The following is a 16,187-nucleotide window of genomic DNA, read 5'->3' on the forward strand; positions in this document are numbered from 1 at the left end:
GTTAGTTGTGCATCAAATTGACATATAATGATTCCTGAAGATTCGTGTGACAGAAGAATGGGGAAATGGCTGATAAAAATTCAGCTGTGTCATCACAGGAATACATTACATTATAAAATATATTAAAATAGAAAATAGTTATTTTAAGGTTATTTAAGGTTTCACAGACCTATAGCAATTACACCTCCTTTTTCTGGCAACATTCAAAAGCAGAACTGCACTGAAACCAGCTCAGTCAAATAATAAGACGGTGAAGGAAGTGTGACAAATGTTGATTTTTCACCCGGAGTGAGTTGCCTATGAAGAACGTTCCAAGTTGTTGACTTATGAGGTCATATTTCAGTTAGCCAGGCATTAGACAGCATTAGACAGCGAGCCAGCTCACTAGGCTTTGGAACAACCATTAGCCACCCTGTTTCCTAAACACTGGCTTTGTCCATGGAACATATTGTTTAACTAAAAGGTTTTTCTTTCTTCAATGACATTAAACATCTTCAAAGGGCCTTTTAAATATCACTGCTACGTACCTTTAACTGTGATCTGGGCAACGGTTTCAATAACTCCGAGAGTTGACATGGCCACACACGTGTAATTGGCAGACTGGAGTACATTTGTGAGCTCTAAAACATTTCGCCCAATAGGCATGTCATCTTCTGGAGTCAAATCCTCTGCTCCCAGCATCCATTTGACATATGGCATGGGAACGCCCACTGCCTGACAGGAGATATTCACACTTCCTCCCGGCATGATCTCATAATCCATCGGTGGCACCGAGAAGCGAGGAGGGATGCGACGCACTGAGGGTGTGAAAGACAGTGAGCCATTTATTAACTCATGCTAAAGACATTATTAATGCTACAGAGAGCGCTGCGCCTAATAAGATACGCCCTCAAGATGCTGTACGCTGCAGGTTATCAATCTGTGATGTAGTGAAGAGTGGGATAAGATGTGGCTGTGTCCCCTCTTCAATGTCCCAGACTACGCATAATTTTTGTGACTGGCCGTATAATTAGAAAGACCCATCAAACACAGCTGACTGTGACCACATGAGAAATGTGCTACACATTTTTAAGCTAAACAGTGACTTTGGTATGCCAAAGTACACATTGTACAAGCAAATTTATCCAGGCTCAAAAAATACATTTCATACAAGTTGGTTAAAAGTACAAACTAAAACACTTTTACTTTTTTGGCTGTTATTGGCTGGTTTATGAAAATGCTAATAATATGCAGCAAAATAAAACTGTTTAGTATGCATTAGTAAATTGTATATTAAATCATATTCATATTAAAAAGAATACACTCCATAACACAAAAATTGCATTCTAAATCATAATCATATTTAAAAAATGTATTGTTAGTTCTTAGACCATGGACGAAAAGGGTAATATTTCTTTAGTAATATATATTTGTTATAGTCTTACGTTATGCATGCTTTCTTTTCATTTTAATAAGACACCATGGAATATATAATATATCATATTATTAAATTTCCTTCTACTGTATCTGCTTTTTACTTGCAAATAAAAAAAAACATTTTCTCCCCTGCTTATATATTGTTAAAATACAGAAAAATGATGGTGCTGTAATGAGGCAGTATTCTATAACATAAACAACCAAATGACCTAAGATGAATGTATGAATTAAATTGCAGCTTTTCTGTATAGATGGACAAGTTCAAATGAGTACACAGCATTACTATGATATCATTTGCTATTAGCATGATGTTATGGAATGCGGTTAAGTAGGATCAGGTGAAATATGGTGGATTAGTGTCAAATGACATATGCAGTATTAGGATCTGGAAACGGAGTTAGACTGTCCGGAGGGAGGGAATCCCAGAAGAGAGGAAGGATTATGTGGATGTGGGGGTCGGAGACTTAGGTTAGAATAAGAAACAGAGCTTTGGTTGGACTTACCATCTCTTAACTCTATAGAAGAGTCCGGCAGTGAGAAATGAGCATAGAAAAAAACAAGTAATGACAACACATCTAAGGTAAGAGGAGACGATCTAAGAGGAATCAAACAGATCAGACTACACAGATTCACTTTGAGCTGTATCTATTCATAAAAATGTGTTAGTTACAGGTTTAACCTTCTAATTCTACAGCACTCAAATAAGTAACACAAAGCTGTACCTCTGACATAAAGGTTAGCTGGTGTTGAGTAGCGCGTTCCTTCGCTGTTGGTCGCGACACATTCATATTTACCCTGATCGGTTTCTTCACTCTCATCAATCTGAAGTGCACCTGGATACATATGCACATATAAAGGCATTTACATTTACAACATGACGATACACTTTGTCACCAGCCTAGTGCTTTGGAGAAATGTTCTGGGTTGTGTACAAGTTAAGCTCTATTGACAGACATACTTTTTTCATATATACAGTTATGCAAATTTAGCAACAATTTCTACTGCATGTATGCATTTTAGATGCATTACATACGGAGCTTAATTTGTACTGAACCTGTAACATTTTCTTAACTGTAACTCAGACATGCCAACAATACACGCAAACTGGTTTGCATGTAAATATCAGCACAAAACGACAGAATTAAACAGTATAACAACGGCTGCAGTATTCAAGAGTAAAATCAAATATTGCCTTAAAATCTGAAAAAGATCGAACAAGTGACCTTGTCGAAGAGAAAAAGTAAAGCATTCAGCCTCTTTCAACAATGTTATTTACATATTAATAGTTAGATAGAGACACAAACAGACAGAAATGACTCCAAGAGACACAGACTGTTGAACTGCATGTAGAGCAGATTCTAAAAAGGCTTCATTAAAAAGACAAGATATAAATAAAAAATAGCCTGATTTATCATCCAAGTAGAGATTTCTAGCTGAAAAAAAATGAAATGGTGTTTAATTAGAGGGAGAGAGAAGTAAAAAACGATCCACAGAGGGATCAGAAGAGTGTGAGAAAAACAGAGAAAGCAGGAAAAAATAATAATTGAATTTGTGCAAAGCAACAGTATTTCACAGAAACAGTATTTTCTGTAAAGTTAGTGACAGCAAAACACGTCACTGAAATTGCTAAATGGTCTATAATTCACAATACAAAATAATATAAGATATGATTTAGCAAGTCTTATCTCTATTTAGCTTGAAAACACAATATCTCTCATATCTGTTTGCAACTACAATCATAGCGTATATATACTTTTTCCTTTCAAGCAATGGTGCAACTATTCAAGACTGGAGGGGAAATAAAAGTTGATTTTCATGGCTTTTAGTCCTTGGCTATTAGCTTGCAGCCATCTAAACACTATAGTGCACTTTTATGTAATATACAAATTTAAAATTTATAGCCTACGTCCCTCCTCCTAATATAACCTACGTTGGTTTTAGGGATAAGCCTTTCAATATGTCCTGCCCAAGCCTCCTGCTTTAAAAAGTAATACCACGACAAGAAAGAAAACCACTAAAAAAAAAATTATTTTTATCAACTCACAAAATGAATGCCTATTTGATTTTAATTTACCATGAAAATAACACACTGAGATAAGATCTGTGTAAAGGGGAGGAAGTCTTATCATGGCGAAGGAACATTAATCATGATAAACAGTCTCTGAAAATGACACGGTTACTCAAACAGAGAGAAAGAGAAAGAGAGAGATGAAAAGAGAGAGGAAGGGAAGAGGAAGAAAGAAAGAGAGCGGTAAGGCGAGGAAAGATGTGGTGGGTTGCTTTAGTCTCTTACCTCGGATAGGTGTACCCCCTGGATGTGTGAGAATGAAAGCAGATGGGAGATTAAAGAGAAGACGAGTTAGTGCAGCGAGGGAGAATGAGAAAAAGACAGAGTGACAGAGAGAGAGAGAGAGAGAGCGAAAAAGAGATAAAGAGAAAGAGAACACAAAGATAGAGGGATATAATAGAAACAGCAAAAAAAAGAGTGCAAGAAAAAGAGAAAAAGGGGAGGAGGGAGACTCTTCATGTCTTAAGTGCAAAGTGTATGTTGGGTTTTTATGAGATGACAAAAGAGGTTGTCTTCATTTAACAGAAAAGAAAATTTTCCGTCATTTAGCTTGTTTTAAAAATATTTAAATATGATAAATATTCAGATTTGTATGCTATTTTTTTTACATTTAAAAACAATCAAAAATGTTGTTCAAATGAATTTCATAGTTTACAAACATAGGGCAGTCGGTCTATTATGCATCCCTGTTTTATAAACCCTTTTTAAGCATTCTCGTATTGAAAGAAGCAAATAAGGATTAATGAACAAAGCAAAAAGGGGATTTATTTTTTTACAGCACCCCTGTCATAAACAGAGAGAGGTCTGACTATAATGTTCTTCTGCAAGACGCACACAGTTCTGTTTATTAACCGCTAGAGCGTTACAAAAAAATGAAAAAGACTGCAGTTTTAACGCCCCCATTATTAAAATGTTCTATCATGCAGTGAGTAATAGTGATGCGCGGGTCGGCTCAAACCCGTGAACCCTGCAGCTTACCGGTCTGTGTCTAATGTCTATGGCTCCCGCAGCCAGTCGGCCACAACAACAAAAACGGAAAAGTAACGACGATGGAAGATGAGGTGCGGGAGAAATTGAGGTCGGGAATTAAAAAAAAAAGGTCAGGCTGCTAAATCTATTGTTTGGGAGCGTTCTCAGAAAGAGTTGCAGGAGACAACAGCTACGTATGACGAAGATGTTTCCAAGCACTTTCAGGATGAAATAAAGGCTGTTTTCATTTGCATTACAACGCCTGGTATGTCTACTGGATGGTCGCTGGTGAGGGGCGAGGTGGGTTGTAAAAATAGATTCAGCAGGGAAAAAAACTCGACCTGCGCATCACTAGTGTGTAACACAGCGGCGAAGCTATGGGTGGAGATGTAGCCCACCCAATCAGAAGTTGGTCATTTTCCAAATTTCACATTTAATCTTATATATGATATTAGTTGTTGTGCTCAGACTACCTTTCTTCATTAAACAACAGCTAAAACAAGATGTGATTTTTATACCCATATGAATTATTTCTATGCCACTTACACTATTCTGCGTCATGTGTGCTGGGTGATTACTGATAGAGTAGAGGTTAGATTAATATTCTAAAAAAAACTGAAACTAGCGTTCTATTTCCATAAAGAAAACTTTCCTGGCTAACCAAAAACTAATCTTAAAAAAATAATGTTCTGGGAACCAAAAACCAAAAACATTCTAACCAAGAATTGTTGGTAAGGTAAGCGCATGAGTACATTTGAAAATAGTTGAAAACAGTAAATCTTAGATCAGTCAGTCATGTAAGTCCTTAGCATTGAATACACACCCTCTACAAATGAGTGTTCTCTTCTCCACAACAAACTGCACAGAGAAGTCATCTTTACGGATTAAGATTAAAGAGTTTTTGCTTTTGATTTCGTTAAAGCTGGGCTCACATTACAGGAGTTTTAAAATCCTAACCGATTATGAAATCTGGTTGTAGCACACGCACGAGGAGAATCTTTGCAGATTATCTTCCGTCAAATCTTAAACATGCACACACTACAAGATTTCAACATCGTGGCGCAACACACGCTACAAGATATTATAAAGATAATCATGCCAGAGGCAGCATCTCCAGTGATCTCAGGCAGCAGATCGTCATTGATATTTCAGTCAGGTTTGCATTAGCTAGCGTCACACGGTAAATTCAAAACTGAGGTGATTTCTCTCCAGCACTTCTTTACATGTTTTCGACATATGTTACTATAAAACTCTCCATTGTCCACAAGAGCTGTTACAGCAGTTATGATCGGGGCGGCCATATTTGTGCTTGAACAAAACAGGAAGTGTAAAGGTCCATGGGTGAACACTTCACATTAGCAGATAATCCGCGCCGAACATCAGGACCGATCAAGCTGCTTGGCAAGATCTGTGCTCCGATTCTCGGTAGGCGAAAATCGGGGCTAAATCGAGCAAAAAAATCCTGTAGTGTGAGCCAGGTTTAAGTGGTCATTTTAAAGCTTTATAAGATTTTTTATAGACATATTTATCATGTCTTTTTCTCTGAGTTTCGGGTTATTTTCGTGAAGTGCTCCCGTTTCAGACGAAAAGGCAGAAAGCATATCATGATGGTTTTCTTGAAGTAGACCCTGTATGGTTCTCTTACCTTTATCAGAGAAAATGACGGCATAGGCTATTTTGTTTCCAATGAAAAAAAAATGCAAATGATTACGCCGGTGGCTCCATGTCCTGCAGAGAGCGCTTTAGATTCCACTCTCCGCGCAAACTTTGATCTACCGCCATTTCGCAAATTATTATTATTATTGCGCAGGTGTTAAACGCTGTTATGTGCTTGAACTGTTTAAACATATCTACATATTTTATTTTATGCAAGTCGTGATGATTTGAGATTAAAAGTAAAAAGTACGGCAACCACAGCTGCCAGTTTTTCACCCTAAATTTTATGGATTTTTTTTTTTACAGTGTAGGCTATTAATAAATCTATTAATTGAAATTAAAATGTTACACCCAGTTCTATGTAGGCCCACCCACTTAAACATTTCTGGCTTCGCTTCTGGTGTAACAGCTTTATTAGCTCATTAGCATATTGTCCGCCACATATTGTTCTTTTCGTGTTGGTCTGAATACAAATTCATTCTTCGCCTCTAGGTGCTGCTTTCTGAAATAATACCTTGCATGTATATCAACCTGTTGTTGAAGACTATCCAAAATAGATGTCCAGATTACTTAAAAGACTGGAATAAAAAGCCAAGAATCTCCTACTCTGCAATGCTGTTATGATATCAACGTCACACTATAAATACCAAGTGTTACATGTATTTTAGTAACAAAAAAATCGTGCAGAACATGACGGAAAATTTATAACCCTCAGTGGCAGACGGCAATTATTTGTAGCACAACCTCTGGATGACACCTCCGTTTTCTAAGAAAGCAGATCATAAAACCAGTGGAATAGAGAAAATATCCTCAATAATCGAGAAGAACACAGAGACTTAAGACAGGCAGACTCGAGCCCAGAAAGAGGAGAAAGCCAAAAAAGGCCACGGTTTTGGGTGAAAAGCCACTGTAACATTCAGCATTAGGACATTCAAACCTATCTAGGCAACAAAGTGAAAGAAAGAGAGAGATCTGAAAGAGTGAGGGGGTAGTGATGCAGGAAATCCAATGCCGAGGGCAGTGAGCGTTTGGAGAAGAGAACGAGTGAGCCAGTGAAGGAGGGAGCCAGAAAAAGTAAGTGAGAGTGGAAGCGAGAGGCTCGGTATCACACGTTAGAGGGGCAGCGCTTGGGTACAGGGGACTATCTACTGGAAGTGACTGCTGTGTGCCTGTGTGCGTGAAGAGAGGGTGACTATACTGTTAGGGGAAATGTATGCAATATATAGATACATATCATGCGCTTTACCAATAACTGAATGTTTGTTTTGTGCTTGAACATGTGAGTGTGTGTTGTGCCTCAGAATAGCACACTTACCAAAGGACTCTGTAGATTAAAACACAGAAAGAGAGACAGCACATTTATCACTTGAGGTTCTCGCACAGCAAATACAGTGTGTTTGAAACTGTCTGTGTGTGTGTGTGTGTGTGTGTGTGTGTGTGTGTGTGTGTGTAAGAGAGAGAAAGTATATTAGGCTACAGGATTTCTTTAAAAGGTGCACTGAAAGGTGTTGTGTGTAAGTTTGGAGCATGGAATTGTTGGCTGTTATGGTTTGTTACATCGGTCGGCCAGTGACTGCATGACAATTGTTTTTTCCCACTGTTATGATCAGTCTGTATCGTATTCTCTTGTTTCCCTGTTCTTTTTAGAAGTACTTTTATTATTAGTTTTAAGTATATAGAAAATGCATTATATACACTTTTTTAAGTTTTGGTATGTTTTTTTAAAATGTATTTTTAAGTCTCTCATGCTTACCAAACGTGCATTGTTTTAGAGAGAATACACCAAAACAGTAATATTGTGAAATATAATTACAACTTAAAATAACTTTTATTTCATTTTAAGTTTTACATTGTAATTTATTTTTGTGATGCAAAGCTGAATTTTCAGCATCATTACTCCAGCCTTCGGTGTCACATGATCTTTCAGAAATCATTTCAATATGCTCAAGAAATATTTAATATTATAATCAATGTTAAAAAACAGTTGTTCTTTGTAAAAACAGTCATTTTGTTTGCAGCTTTATTTTGAAACATCAAAACAAGCCTTTTACTGTCAGTTTTAATGCAAAGGAATATATTATTTATTAACTTACCACAAATTTTATTAATTGTGGCCCTGGACCACAAAACCTGTCATAAGGGTAAATTTTTCGAAATTGAGCTCAATAAATCCTCAAAATACTGAATAAATATGTTTTTCATTGATATATGGTTTGTTAGACAATATTCAGCTGAGATACAGCTATTTAAAAATCTGGAATCTAAGCAAAAAAAAAATATATTGAGAAAATCACCATTACTAATCAATTACTAATCAATCAATAGGTTTTGGTATAAAAGAAAAATCTATCATTTTGACCCTATGTCTTTTTTTTTTTTTGGCTATTGCTACAAAATATATCCCTGCGACTTAAGACTTTTTTTGTGGTGCAGGTCCAACAATTATGCAATATTAATTATTAACATAGTGGTATAAATTTCAATATCAGTTTATCACTAATGAATGATGTATATTAATAAACAATCAAAACTACTGGTCACGTAATATCAACACGACTACCTGCTCCATGTAAAAAAAACTACTGATATGACTCTTCATCTCATTTGAGTGTACATTATTTAAAACATATGTAAAATATACAATTTCTTTTTCAATGTGTAAAATATTTTGAATGAGACACATTTGCTAAGTGCACCTTTAAACATATGACAGTGACTGCGTGAATCCTTCAGAGCACACAAACCTGAGCGCAGCTGTTTGATCCGCCCATGAGTGTGTGTATCTATGGGGAGGAAATCTTTAAACCAGGTGATCTCAGGGTCAGGTGTTCCGCTGGCCGCACACAGCATGGTAGCGGTGCGAGAACGCTCCACCACCTTTAGTTGAGGGCCCATATCTATAGATGGAAAACCGGTGGGAAGCTGGTCCTCTGAAATAAACAAATACAAACAGGCATTACCCTCACACCTTCAATAGAGGGCTTTGATCTTCACAAGGTGAAGGTGATCTTATGCAAAGTAGCACAAATTTTTCTTTTTTTTTTTCTATTCACGTAGATAACAAACAGCTCTTATGGGAACATAGATCACAAACTATAAAAAAAAAGACTTGAATAAATATATTTTGCCAAACTTATAGTTTCAATTTAAGATCTGAATACATCTGAGATCAAATCTAATTTTACCAGAAATTACTCATTTAAAATATATATAATTTTTACATTAAATGTGTTATTTCAGTTAAGATAGTAATGCAAATATCTAAATGAAAATCAATAATTAATACACGTTATTAACAATATTATTACTTTTCAGTTTGCTTATGTTATATTACAGTAATTTGTTCTATAGAAAGATTTAGTTTAAAACATTAAGAAATAAAAATACATATCTAATATGCTATGAACTTTTTAAAAAAGAAAATATTTTGTTGAATTCAGAAAACAATGCACACTTACAACCTTATACAGATACCATTATATTTTAGGAAGTGATAAAGCAATCATTAGTTTTTGATGTCCTTGGCATTAAAAGAGAAAAAAAATGGTTTAATACGTAATCTCAACAAAATGTACTACACAGTGCATACAGTTGATTCAAAGAATAGAGTAGACATTAACCTGTATATTCTCCACAACACTGGTTATTATTCACTGAATGAAAACCATGATCTACTAATTTGTGTTTCCCAGACAAAATAACAGTAATACCCAGAGATGCCATGTTTTAAGCAAACTTAAATGCACTCGAAGTAAGAGCTAAGTCTTGAAGAAGCTTGTAGTCAGATCTGTGCCTACCACGGAGAACGCTAAGACGTGTGGAGGCGCTGATCTCTCCTGCTTCGTTAGACGCCACACATTCATACACAGCTTCATCACGGGGGGTCCGCAGCGGCTGCACTCGCAACGCAGACCCTGAACCATCCTCAAACTCTATCACCTACACACAGACACAGAGGCAAATGTGTTAGCAACTCCCTGAATAGTTTGTGGGTCTATAGACCATGTGTATGTGCATCCATTGAGCCAGAGCAAATGTGTGAAGTTACGGAAAGTGTACTGTGGGAATCTCACTTTTTGGTAGTGTTACAACCTTGTATCGCTGCTTGCAACAAACGTGTAAGCAAGCTATCTGTATGTTTTTGTGTTTGTTCAGTTGAGGTGTGCTTACCTCGAATCTCTGGTTGGTGACTTTTTTGCCTTTTCTGCTCCATGTGATTTTAGGCTGTGGATCTCCCGTGGCTTGACATACAAAGGAGGCCACGCCCCCTTGAACCCCTATCTGATCAACAGGAGTCCGGGTGAACTGAGGAGGACCTGCAGAGAATGACAGAGATTGGTCAACTCAGAAATGTCTTGAGAATAGGGAAAGTTTACCATTTAAAATCTCCAGAATCAACACCGACATACGCATCTATGCTTCATAAAGTCGTACACCTCAGATTACTCATAAATATATCTGTGGCAGTTAAGCCGATAATTATTTTTAATGTTAGTTATGAATGAATAAATTTAAAAAAAATACAAATAAATCAATCGATTGTCTTGAATATGATGAAAATAAAATATATAATTTTAGTACTGCAGCTTCTAAAACCTCACGGGTCATCTGTCAAGAATTTTTTTTTTACTCTACATGTAACTTAAGTCGATCATTTTTTTTCACACTGTCCGAAATATTACATTTTGTAATAATGTAATATTACAAAAACTTCACTTCCTGTCTCCCCTACAGTGCATTATCACAATAAATGCATTTAAAATCATAAGACCTATTTGAAAATCAGCCTGTGACATCATGTAGGCATTAAAAGTGCATTACAGTTAATACAAAAGACGCACTGAATTAACTCTTGTAGATGAGGAAAGTGCAGATAAGCGATGTGATTGATGCATTCTGCAGTGCTTTCTAATCCACTCGATCTAACGATGATGTCACATTAATCTGCACTATAACCCACTGACCAGCAGCTCTAAACTAATGGCATGTGTCGCTCACCAATGGTTCAGCTCAGGTTCAAACCGAACAATGAAGTGAGTGCGTGGGTGAAAGTTAGTGTCATCACCCCAGATGATGTGCCATGAAATCTCTTCATCTTCACTTCACATGCTTTAATCTACAAAAGGCTCGGATAACAGTTACAAAAGAAAGCCATTGAGCGTGACTACTCTTACATCTTATTAAAAAAAAAGAGAGAGAGAACTATGTTTTTAATAATTAATATAAAATTATTTAATAAAAAACGAAATCCTCAAATTTTATAAATGAATAACATATACAATTAATTCCACTTTAATAATTTTTTTATTATTTTATTATTTTTATTTTAAAAATGAATCACGTAAATTCTTAACAACTAAAAATTTTATTTTTTTCCTCTTCTAATAGAGAATAACATAATGCTGGCCTGATTATCTTCTTTAATGTTTTATCGAGGTCATCAAAAAAAAAAAAAGGTAAAAGTCCATGTATTAAACGTTGACGTCATTTCTTTACGTAGTCAGTGAAAGCCACAGTTGTCTTGTAAACACTGATCCGGACATTTGGTGCAGTGAAAGAAACAAATGGAGGATAGTAGTATAATCCATCAAACTGGTTTAGTATGATGAAATTGCTTTGCATGTTCAAAAACCTTATTTTTTAATTACATACTACTTTGTGCGCTGCATTAAAGTGCGCTTTCATCCTTTGCACTGCTGGGGAAGAAGAAGAATACTTCGTGAAAAGAGCCAGCAATCAGGATTCAGCCTCTGTTTTATATGTATTTGATGTCTGTGTACTCACTTTGTGCATGTGCCAGCTGGAGCACGCTCAGTAGAATCAGTAGTACCGGCTGGTAGGCGCTTCTGCAGATCATGTGACCTCTGGCCATCCTCTCATTGGCTTGTCTATGTGGATCACCAAGCTGTAAGTGCACTCATAACCTAAAGTAAACATGCGAACGAGCAAGCATATCTGTCAGTCACATGTGGAGGCCGCAAGCGCAACACCAGTCGATTGCATTAATCAATTAGTACTCTGTGTGTAAGACTTTCTCTGAGGATCAGATAACAAATTACTGAGTGGTCAATCAATCCGTGAACATATCATTTAACACAGAGCCATCACAGACAGAAAGCAGTCTAGCTCGCATTAAAGGAACAGTACACCAAAAATTAATTTACATTTACAAAATCTAATGTTATTCCAAATTGAATAGGGGATTGTTGAGCTCCAAAACAAAAATAACACAAACAAACAATCATAAATAAATAATCATTAAAAGCTACAGCAGAGGGAACGACTTTTTGAATTCAACAAAGGTGCATTAAATGATCAGAAGTTACAGTAAATGTATGATTTCTGTGATATGGAAAACGCAGACGCACAATTGCGGAATACACTTATAAAGTGTGGCCAAGTATGATGATGCTCTGCATTTAACTCAATCCAAAGTGCACAAACACAGCAGTGAACACACATTTTGAGCAAAAGGAAGCCAATGCTGCGGCGCCTGGTATTGAGGGTGGAGAGAGTGTTGGTTATTCACCCCCCCACCTACAATCAGTGCCTGACCTGGGACTCAAACCCGCAACCTTCGGGTTATAGGTCCAACTCTCTATCCATATTTCACAGTTTAACACGGAATGTCAGGGAATTTGTACATTTTTTAATGAAGTAATCAGAAGTGTACGTAACGCTAGAGGTGTTTTCAGCATCTGCTGTCTTACTAAATGAAGACAGAAACACACAAACAACATCTCCAGAACTGCTCTGAGAGTCGCTTCATGAGCATTTTACCTTTTGAATTGATTATATCTCATACACAGAACTGTAAAGGTATTCACTGCAAGCCATCAAAATAAAAGTCTTTATTATTATGCCTATTACTATTTTTCAGCAGAATGAACATAGTCCACTACTACTACTACTAAAATGAAACAAACATATTTTTTTCAGGAATATTCACACAACATTTCTTACATGTTTTAATTTTAATAGTAAATGTCCTTTGCAAGAAATAAAGTTTCCTTATTTTTTTTATAAATTACAAGATAAATTAAATTAAACATTGTTGCCTTCATTAGACAGACAGAAAACATGTAATACACAACACAGAATTTGTGGTGAAAAAAAAATTTCATAAGACGACTTTTTCACGCATTTAAATATTTAGACATGCTAAAAACATTTCATAGTGCCCTAAACATTTCTGTTGAACTCAATAAATTGATGTAAAAATGTTTAACTATTAAAAAAGGAGTTTTTAAAGGAGAAAATTAAAACAGAATGCAGAAAATGTGGAAACTTTGAAAAAAATGTAATTGAATTTGGGAAAAAATAAAACTGATTTCACGGGGCCCTATAAACACATTTATACAAAAGATTTCTATTTCAAACAAATGTGTTATTTTGAACGTTCTTTCAGAATTCTGATTTAAAATGTGAATATATGAAATAATATATTGTAATCTCACTACTACTACTACTACTAAAGAAAAAAACTTTGGTGAGCATGAGACATCTATCACAAACATTAAAAATGTTACCGACCCCAAACAATGAATGGTGTTTGGAATTTTTTTTTTTCATAATTATCCTTCAGATTTGTACTTAACATTTCCAAGTGATAAACATTACAACAGTCTGCCATTGCGCACACTTTAAAGCTGTCAGCTGAGTTTGCAAAAAAAACTTTTTCGGGCATAGTTAGAGAAAGCTGATAGCAGCATGTACCAAAACTGATTACAGCTGTCTCGTTTATAACAAATGTAAGAAAAAAATTAACTGGAAAGAGCTCGTATTATAACTTTATTAAAACTTTAATTAAAAACTGCAGTGAATATATGATAACACAAGACAGCTCCTAAAGGCCTCTCTCTTCAGCAGGCCGGAAAACTTTACCGTAAACTCAATAATTATAACATTCAGCCCATAAATGTATAATGTATCTTGCTTCTGAAAATATAACGAGAAGAATGAGAGAGAGAAAGAGAGAGAGAGAGAGAGAGAAAGAGTTGGGTGGGCAGTTGAACTGCACTAAGTAAAAGTTGCATTAAATATGAATGCTGTGCATGGGAGATTGCCACAGATGGGGGGCGTGTTGGGAATCGCTATGGTAACTCTGCCCCCACGAGCACCACGCTTGTCACATCACATCACATCATTAGGAGAGAGAGTGGTTGCAGACCCCCTCATCCGTGCTGCCTCCCCCGTCTCCTATCCATATTTAATTCCTCCGCTGCACTCTGAGGCTTCCTTCACTTTTACAGAGCTGAGAGAGAAAAGACCACACGTGTCACTTCCTGCAGGGAATCATGATGATGTAGGAAACGGGGAGCGAAGGAGGGGAGCGGTGACACATACAAACCCCGAATGTATGTGTGTTTCCACATGTCAGGATTCTGCTGTGGAGGAAATGGGTCAATCTGATCTCTGACTCATGTAAAACTGTAGCCCTTCAAACCCCTAAACCTACACACACACACACCATCTGCCTCATTTGGAAAACACTCCACAGCAGCTTAACACAATCCCTAATACGTAGATGCGCGCAAGGCATACGCAAACAACACAAATACGCCGAGTATATCCACCGAAGATACATCGCATCAAAAAAAGTCTACGACCATTGGACTCTTATTTTGTATTTTCCTCATTTAAAGCTCAAAAGTTACATGAATTTCACATGAAATAAAATCTTAAATACTAGTGCTGTGAAATGATTAATCACGATTAATCGCATCAAAAATAGTTGCATTTAGTAATGTGTGTATTGTGTATATTTATTATGTACACATAAATACATATATTACATAAAATATTTACATATATACATTACTATATTTTTATATATAAATATAGTTAATTTACCAATATGACCTATTTTTTTAAATATATACACACACACACATGTGTGTGCCTTTTATACATATAAATATATATATATATATATATATATATATATATATATATATATATATATATATATATATATATATATATATATATATATATATATATATATATATATATATATATAGGACGGGTGATATATATCGATATCATGCGCGTCTCGTCAATAAAACCGTTCTTTGATTAGAGATAAATCTCCATCACTTGTTTTCAAATGGAGAGCCAGTTAACACACAGAGCCGTAGATCACTGACAAGATACCCCCAATGAATCACCCGCGAAACTGAACGCAATATTCCGTAGCTTGTCAGTGATCCATAGCTCTGATGAATATATCGCTCGATATGTATCGCCCAGCCCTAAGACACATATATTGTTGATGGGATTAATCGCGATTAATTGTTTTCCTGCACTAATGACTACAAAAAAATTCATATGACTTATTCTACTGTATATTTCAAGTCAGATTTTTTTGTTATTTATTCTGACTTTTTGTTGAAGGCATGCACTCAAGCTTGAATAAACGTAAGTATTACAATCCATGCTGTCCAGCATGATTTGAAAGAGCATCTTCTGCTTGAGTGGAAGCAAAAAAATGTGACCTTTAGCACAAGGGCATTAAAATGGTCACAACTGTGTAGAATCTGTATCAATTTTACATTATAACATTTCTTTGTTTAAAACTACAATTATTTGCTTGCTCACAGGTTTTAAATTAGAATATGAATCCTTGATTGACTGTCGATTTGGACTGTGTAGACAATGGATTGTGCGTGTGTGTGTGTTTGTGCGCGTGTTTGTGGATTATTTTCCTCTCCCCTGTGTTAGAGCCATACGCTACCCTGCCTAATCTGGAAAGAACAGAGATCATAATGATAACCTGATATTTCCTGCTTCAACTCCATTTGTGCCAAAAGTCGATAGCTAAGCTTTGTGGCTACGTCTGTGCGCATATGAGAGAGACAGAGTGAGAGAGAGAGAGAGGAACATAAGAGACTTTGAAAGAAAGCCGACAGCAAGTGTGTATATGTGTGATATTTGTGGAACAGTGAGACATAGCTGCTGACTAAACAAATCTGCATCTTAATTACTTATTCAAAGATGCAACGAGTCAAATAATTGATATTTATTACTAAGGCACCAATCACGTTAACATGCACAGACACAATTAGCCTGCAGTTAG

General features: G+C 36.1%; 1 protein-coding gene across 12 annotated transcripts in view; it reads right to left on the bottom strand.

Moving 5' to 3' along the window:
• ptprdb (protein tyrosine phosphatase receptor type Db) overlaps positions 1-16,187 on the bottom strand; it is a 66,567-nt gene that overhangs the window by 25,883 nt on the left and 24,497 nt on the right. For 6 of the 12 annotated variants that reach the window (XM_043235181.1, XM_043235216.1, XM_043235172.1 and 3 more), the window contains 9 exons: positions 11,894-12,033; positions 10,280-10,425; positions 9,907-10,048; positions 8,854-9,039; positions 7,425-7,433; positions 3,710-3,727; positions 2,139-2,249; positions 1,920-1,931; positions 528-797 (listed from right to left, as the gene is read on the bottom strand). In XM_043235181.1, coding sequence (XP_043091116.1) covers positions 528-797; positions 1,920-1,931; positions 2,139-2,249; positions 3,710-3,727; positions 7,425-7,433; positions 8,854-9,039; positions 9,907-10,048; positions 10,280-10,425; positions 11,894-11,981 — 982 coding nt within the window. In that variant the 5' untranslated portion in view covers positions 11,982-12,033. The remainder of the gene's footprint in view (positions 1-527; positions 798-1,919; positions 1,932-2,138; positions 2,250-3,709; positions 3,728-7,424; positions 7,434-8,853; positions 9,040-9,906; positions 10,049-10,279; positions 10,426-11,893; positions 12,034-16,187) is intronic. The other 6 variants (XM_043235197.1, XM_043235250.1, XM_043235206.1 and 3 more) reach the window with 3 other exon arrangements.

The sequence above is a fragment of the Puntigrus tetrazona genome, chromosome 1 (genome assembly GCF_018831695.1).
Source record: "Puntigrus tetrazona isolate hp1 chromosome 1, ASM1883169v1, whole genome shotgun sequence".
NCBI lineage: Eukaryota > Metazoa > Chordata > Actinopteri > Cypriniformes > Cyprinidae > Puntigrus > Puntigrus tetrazona.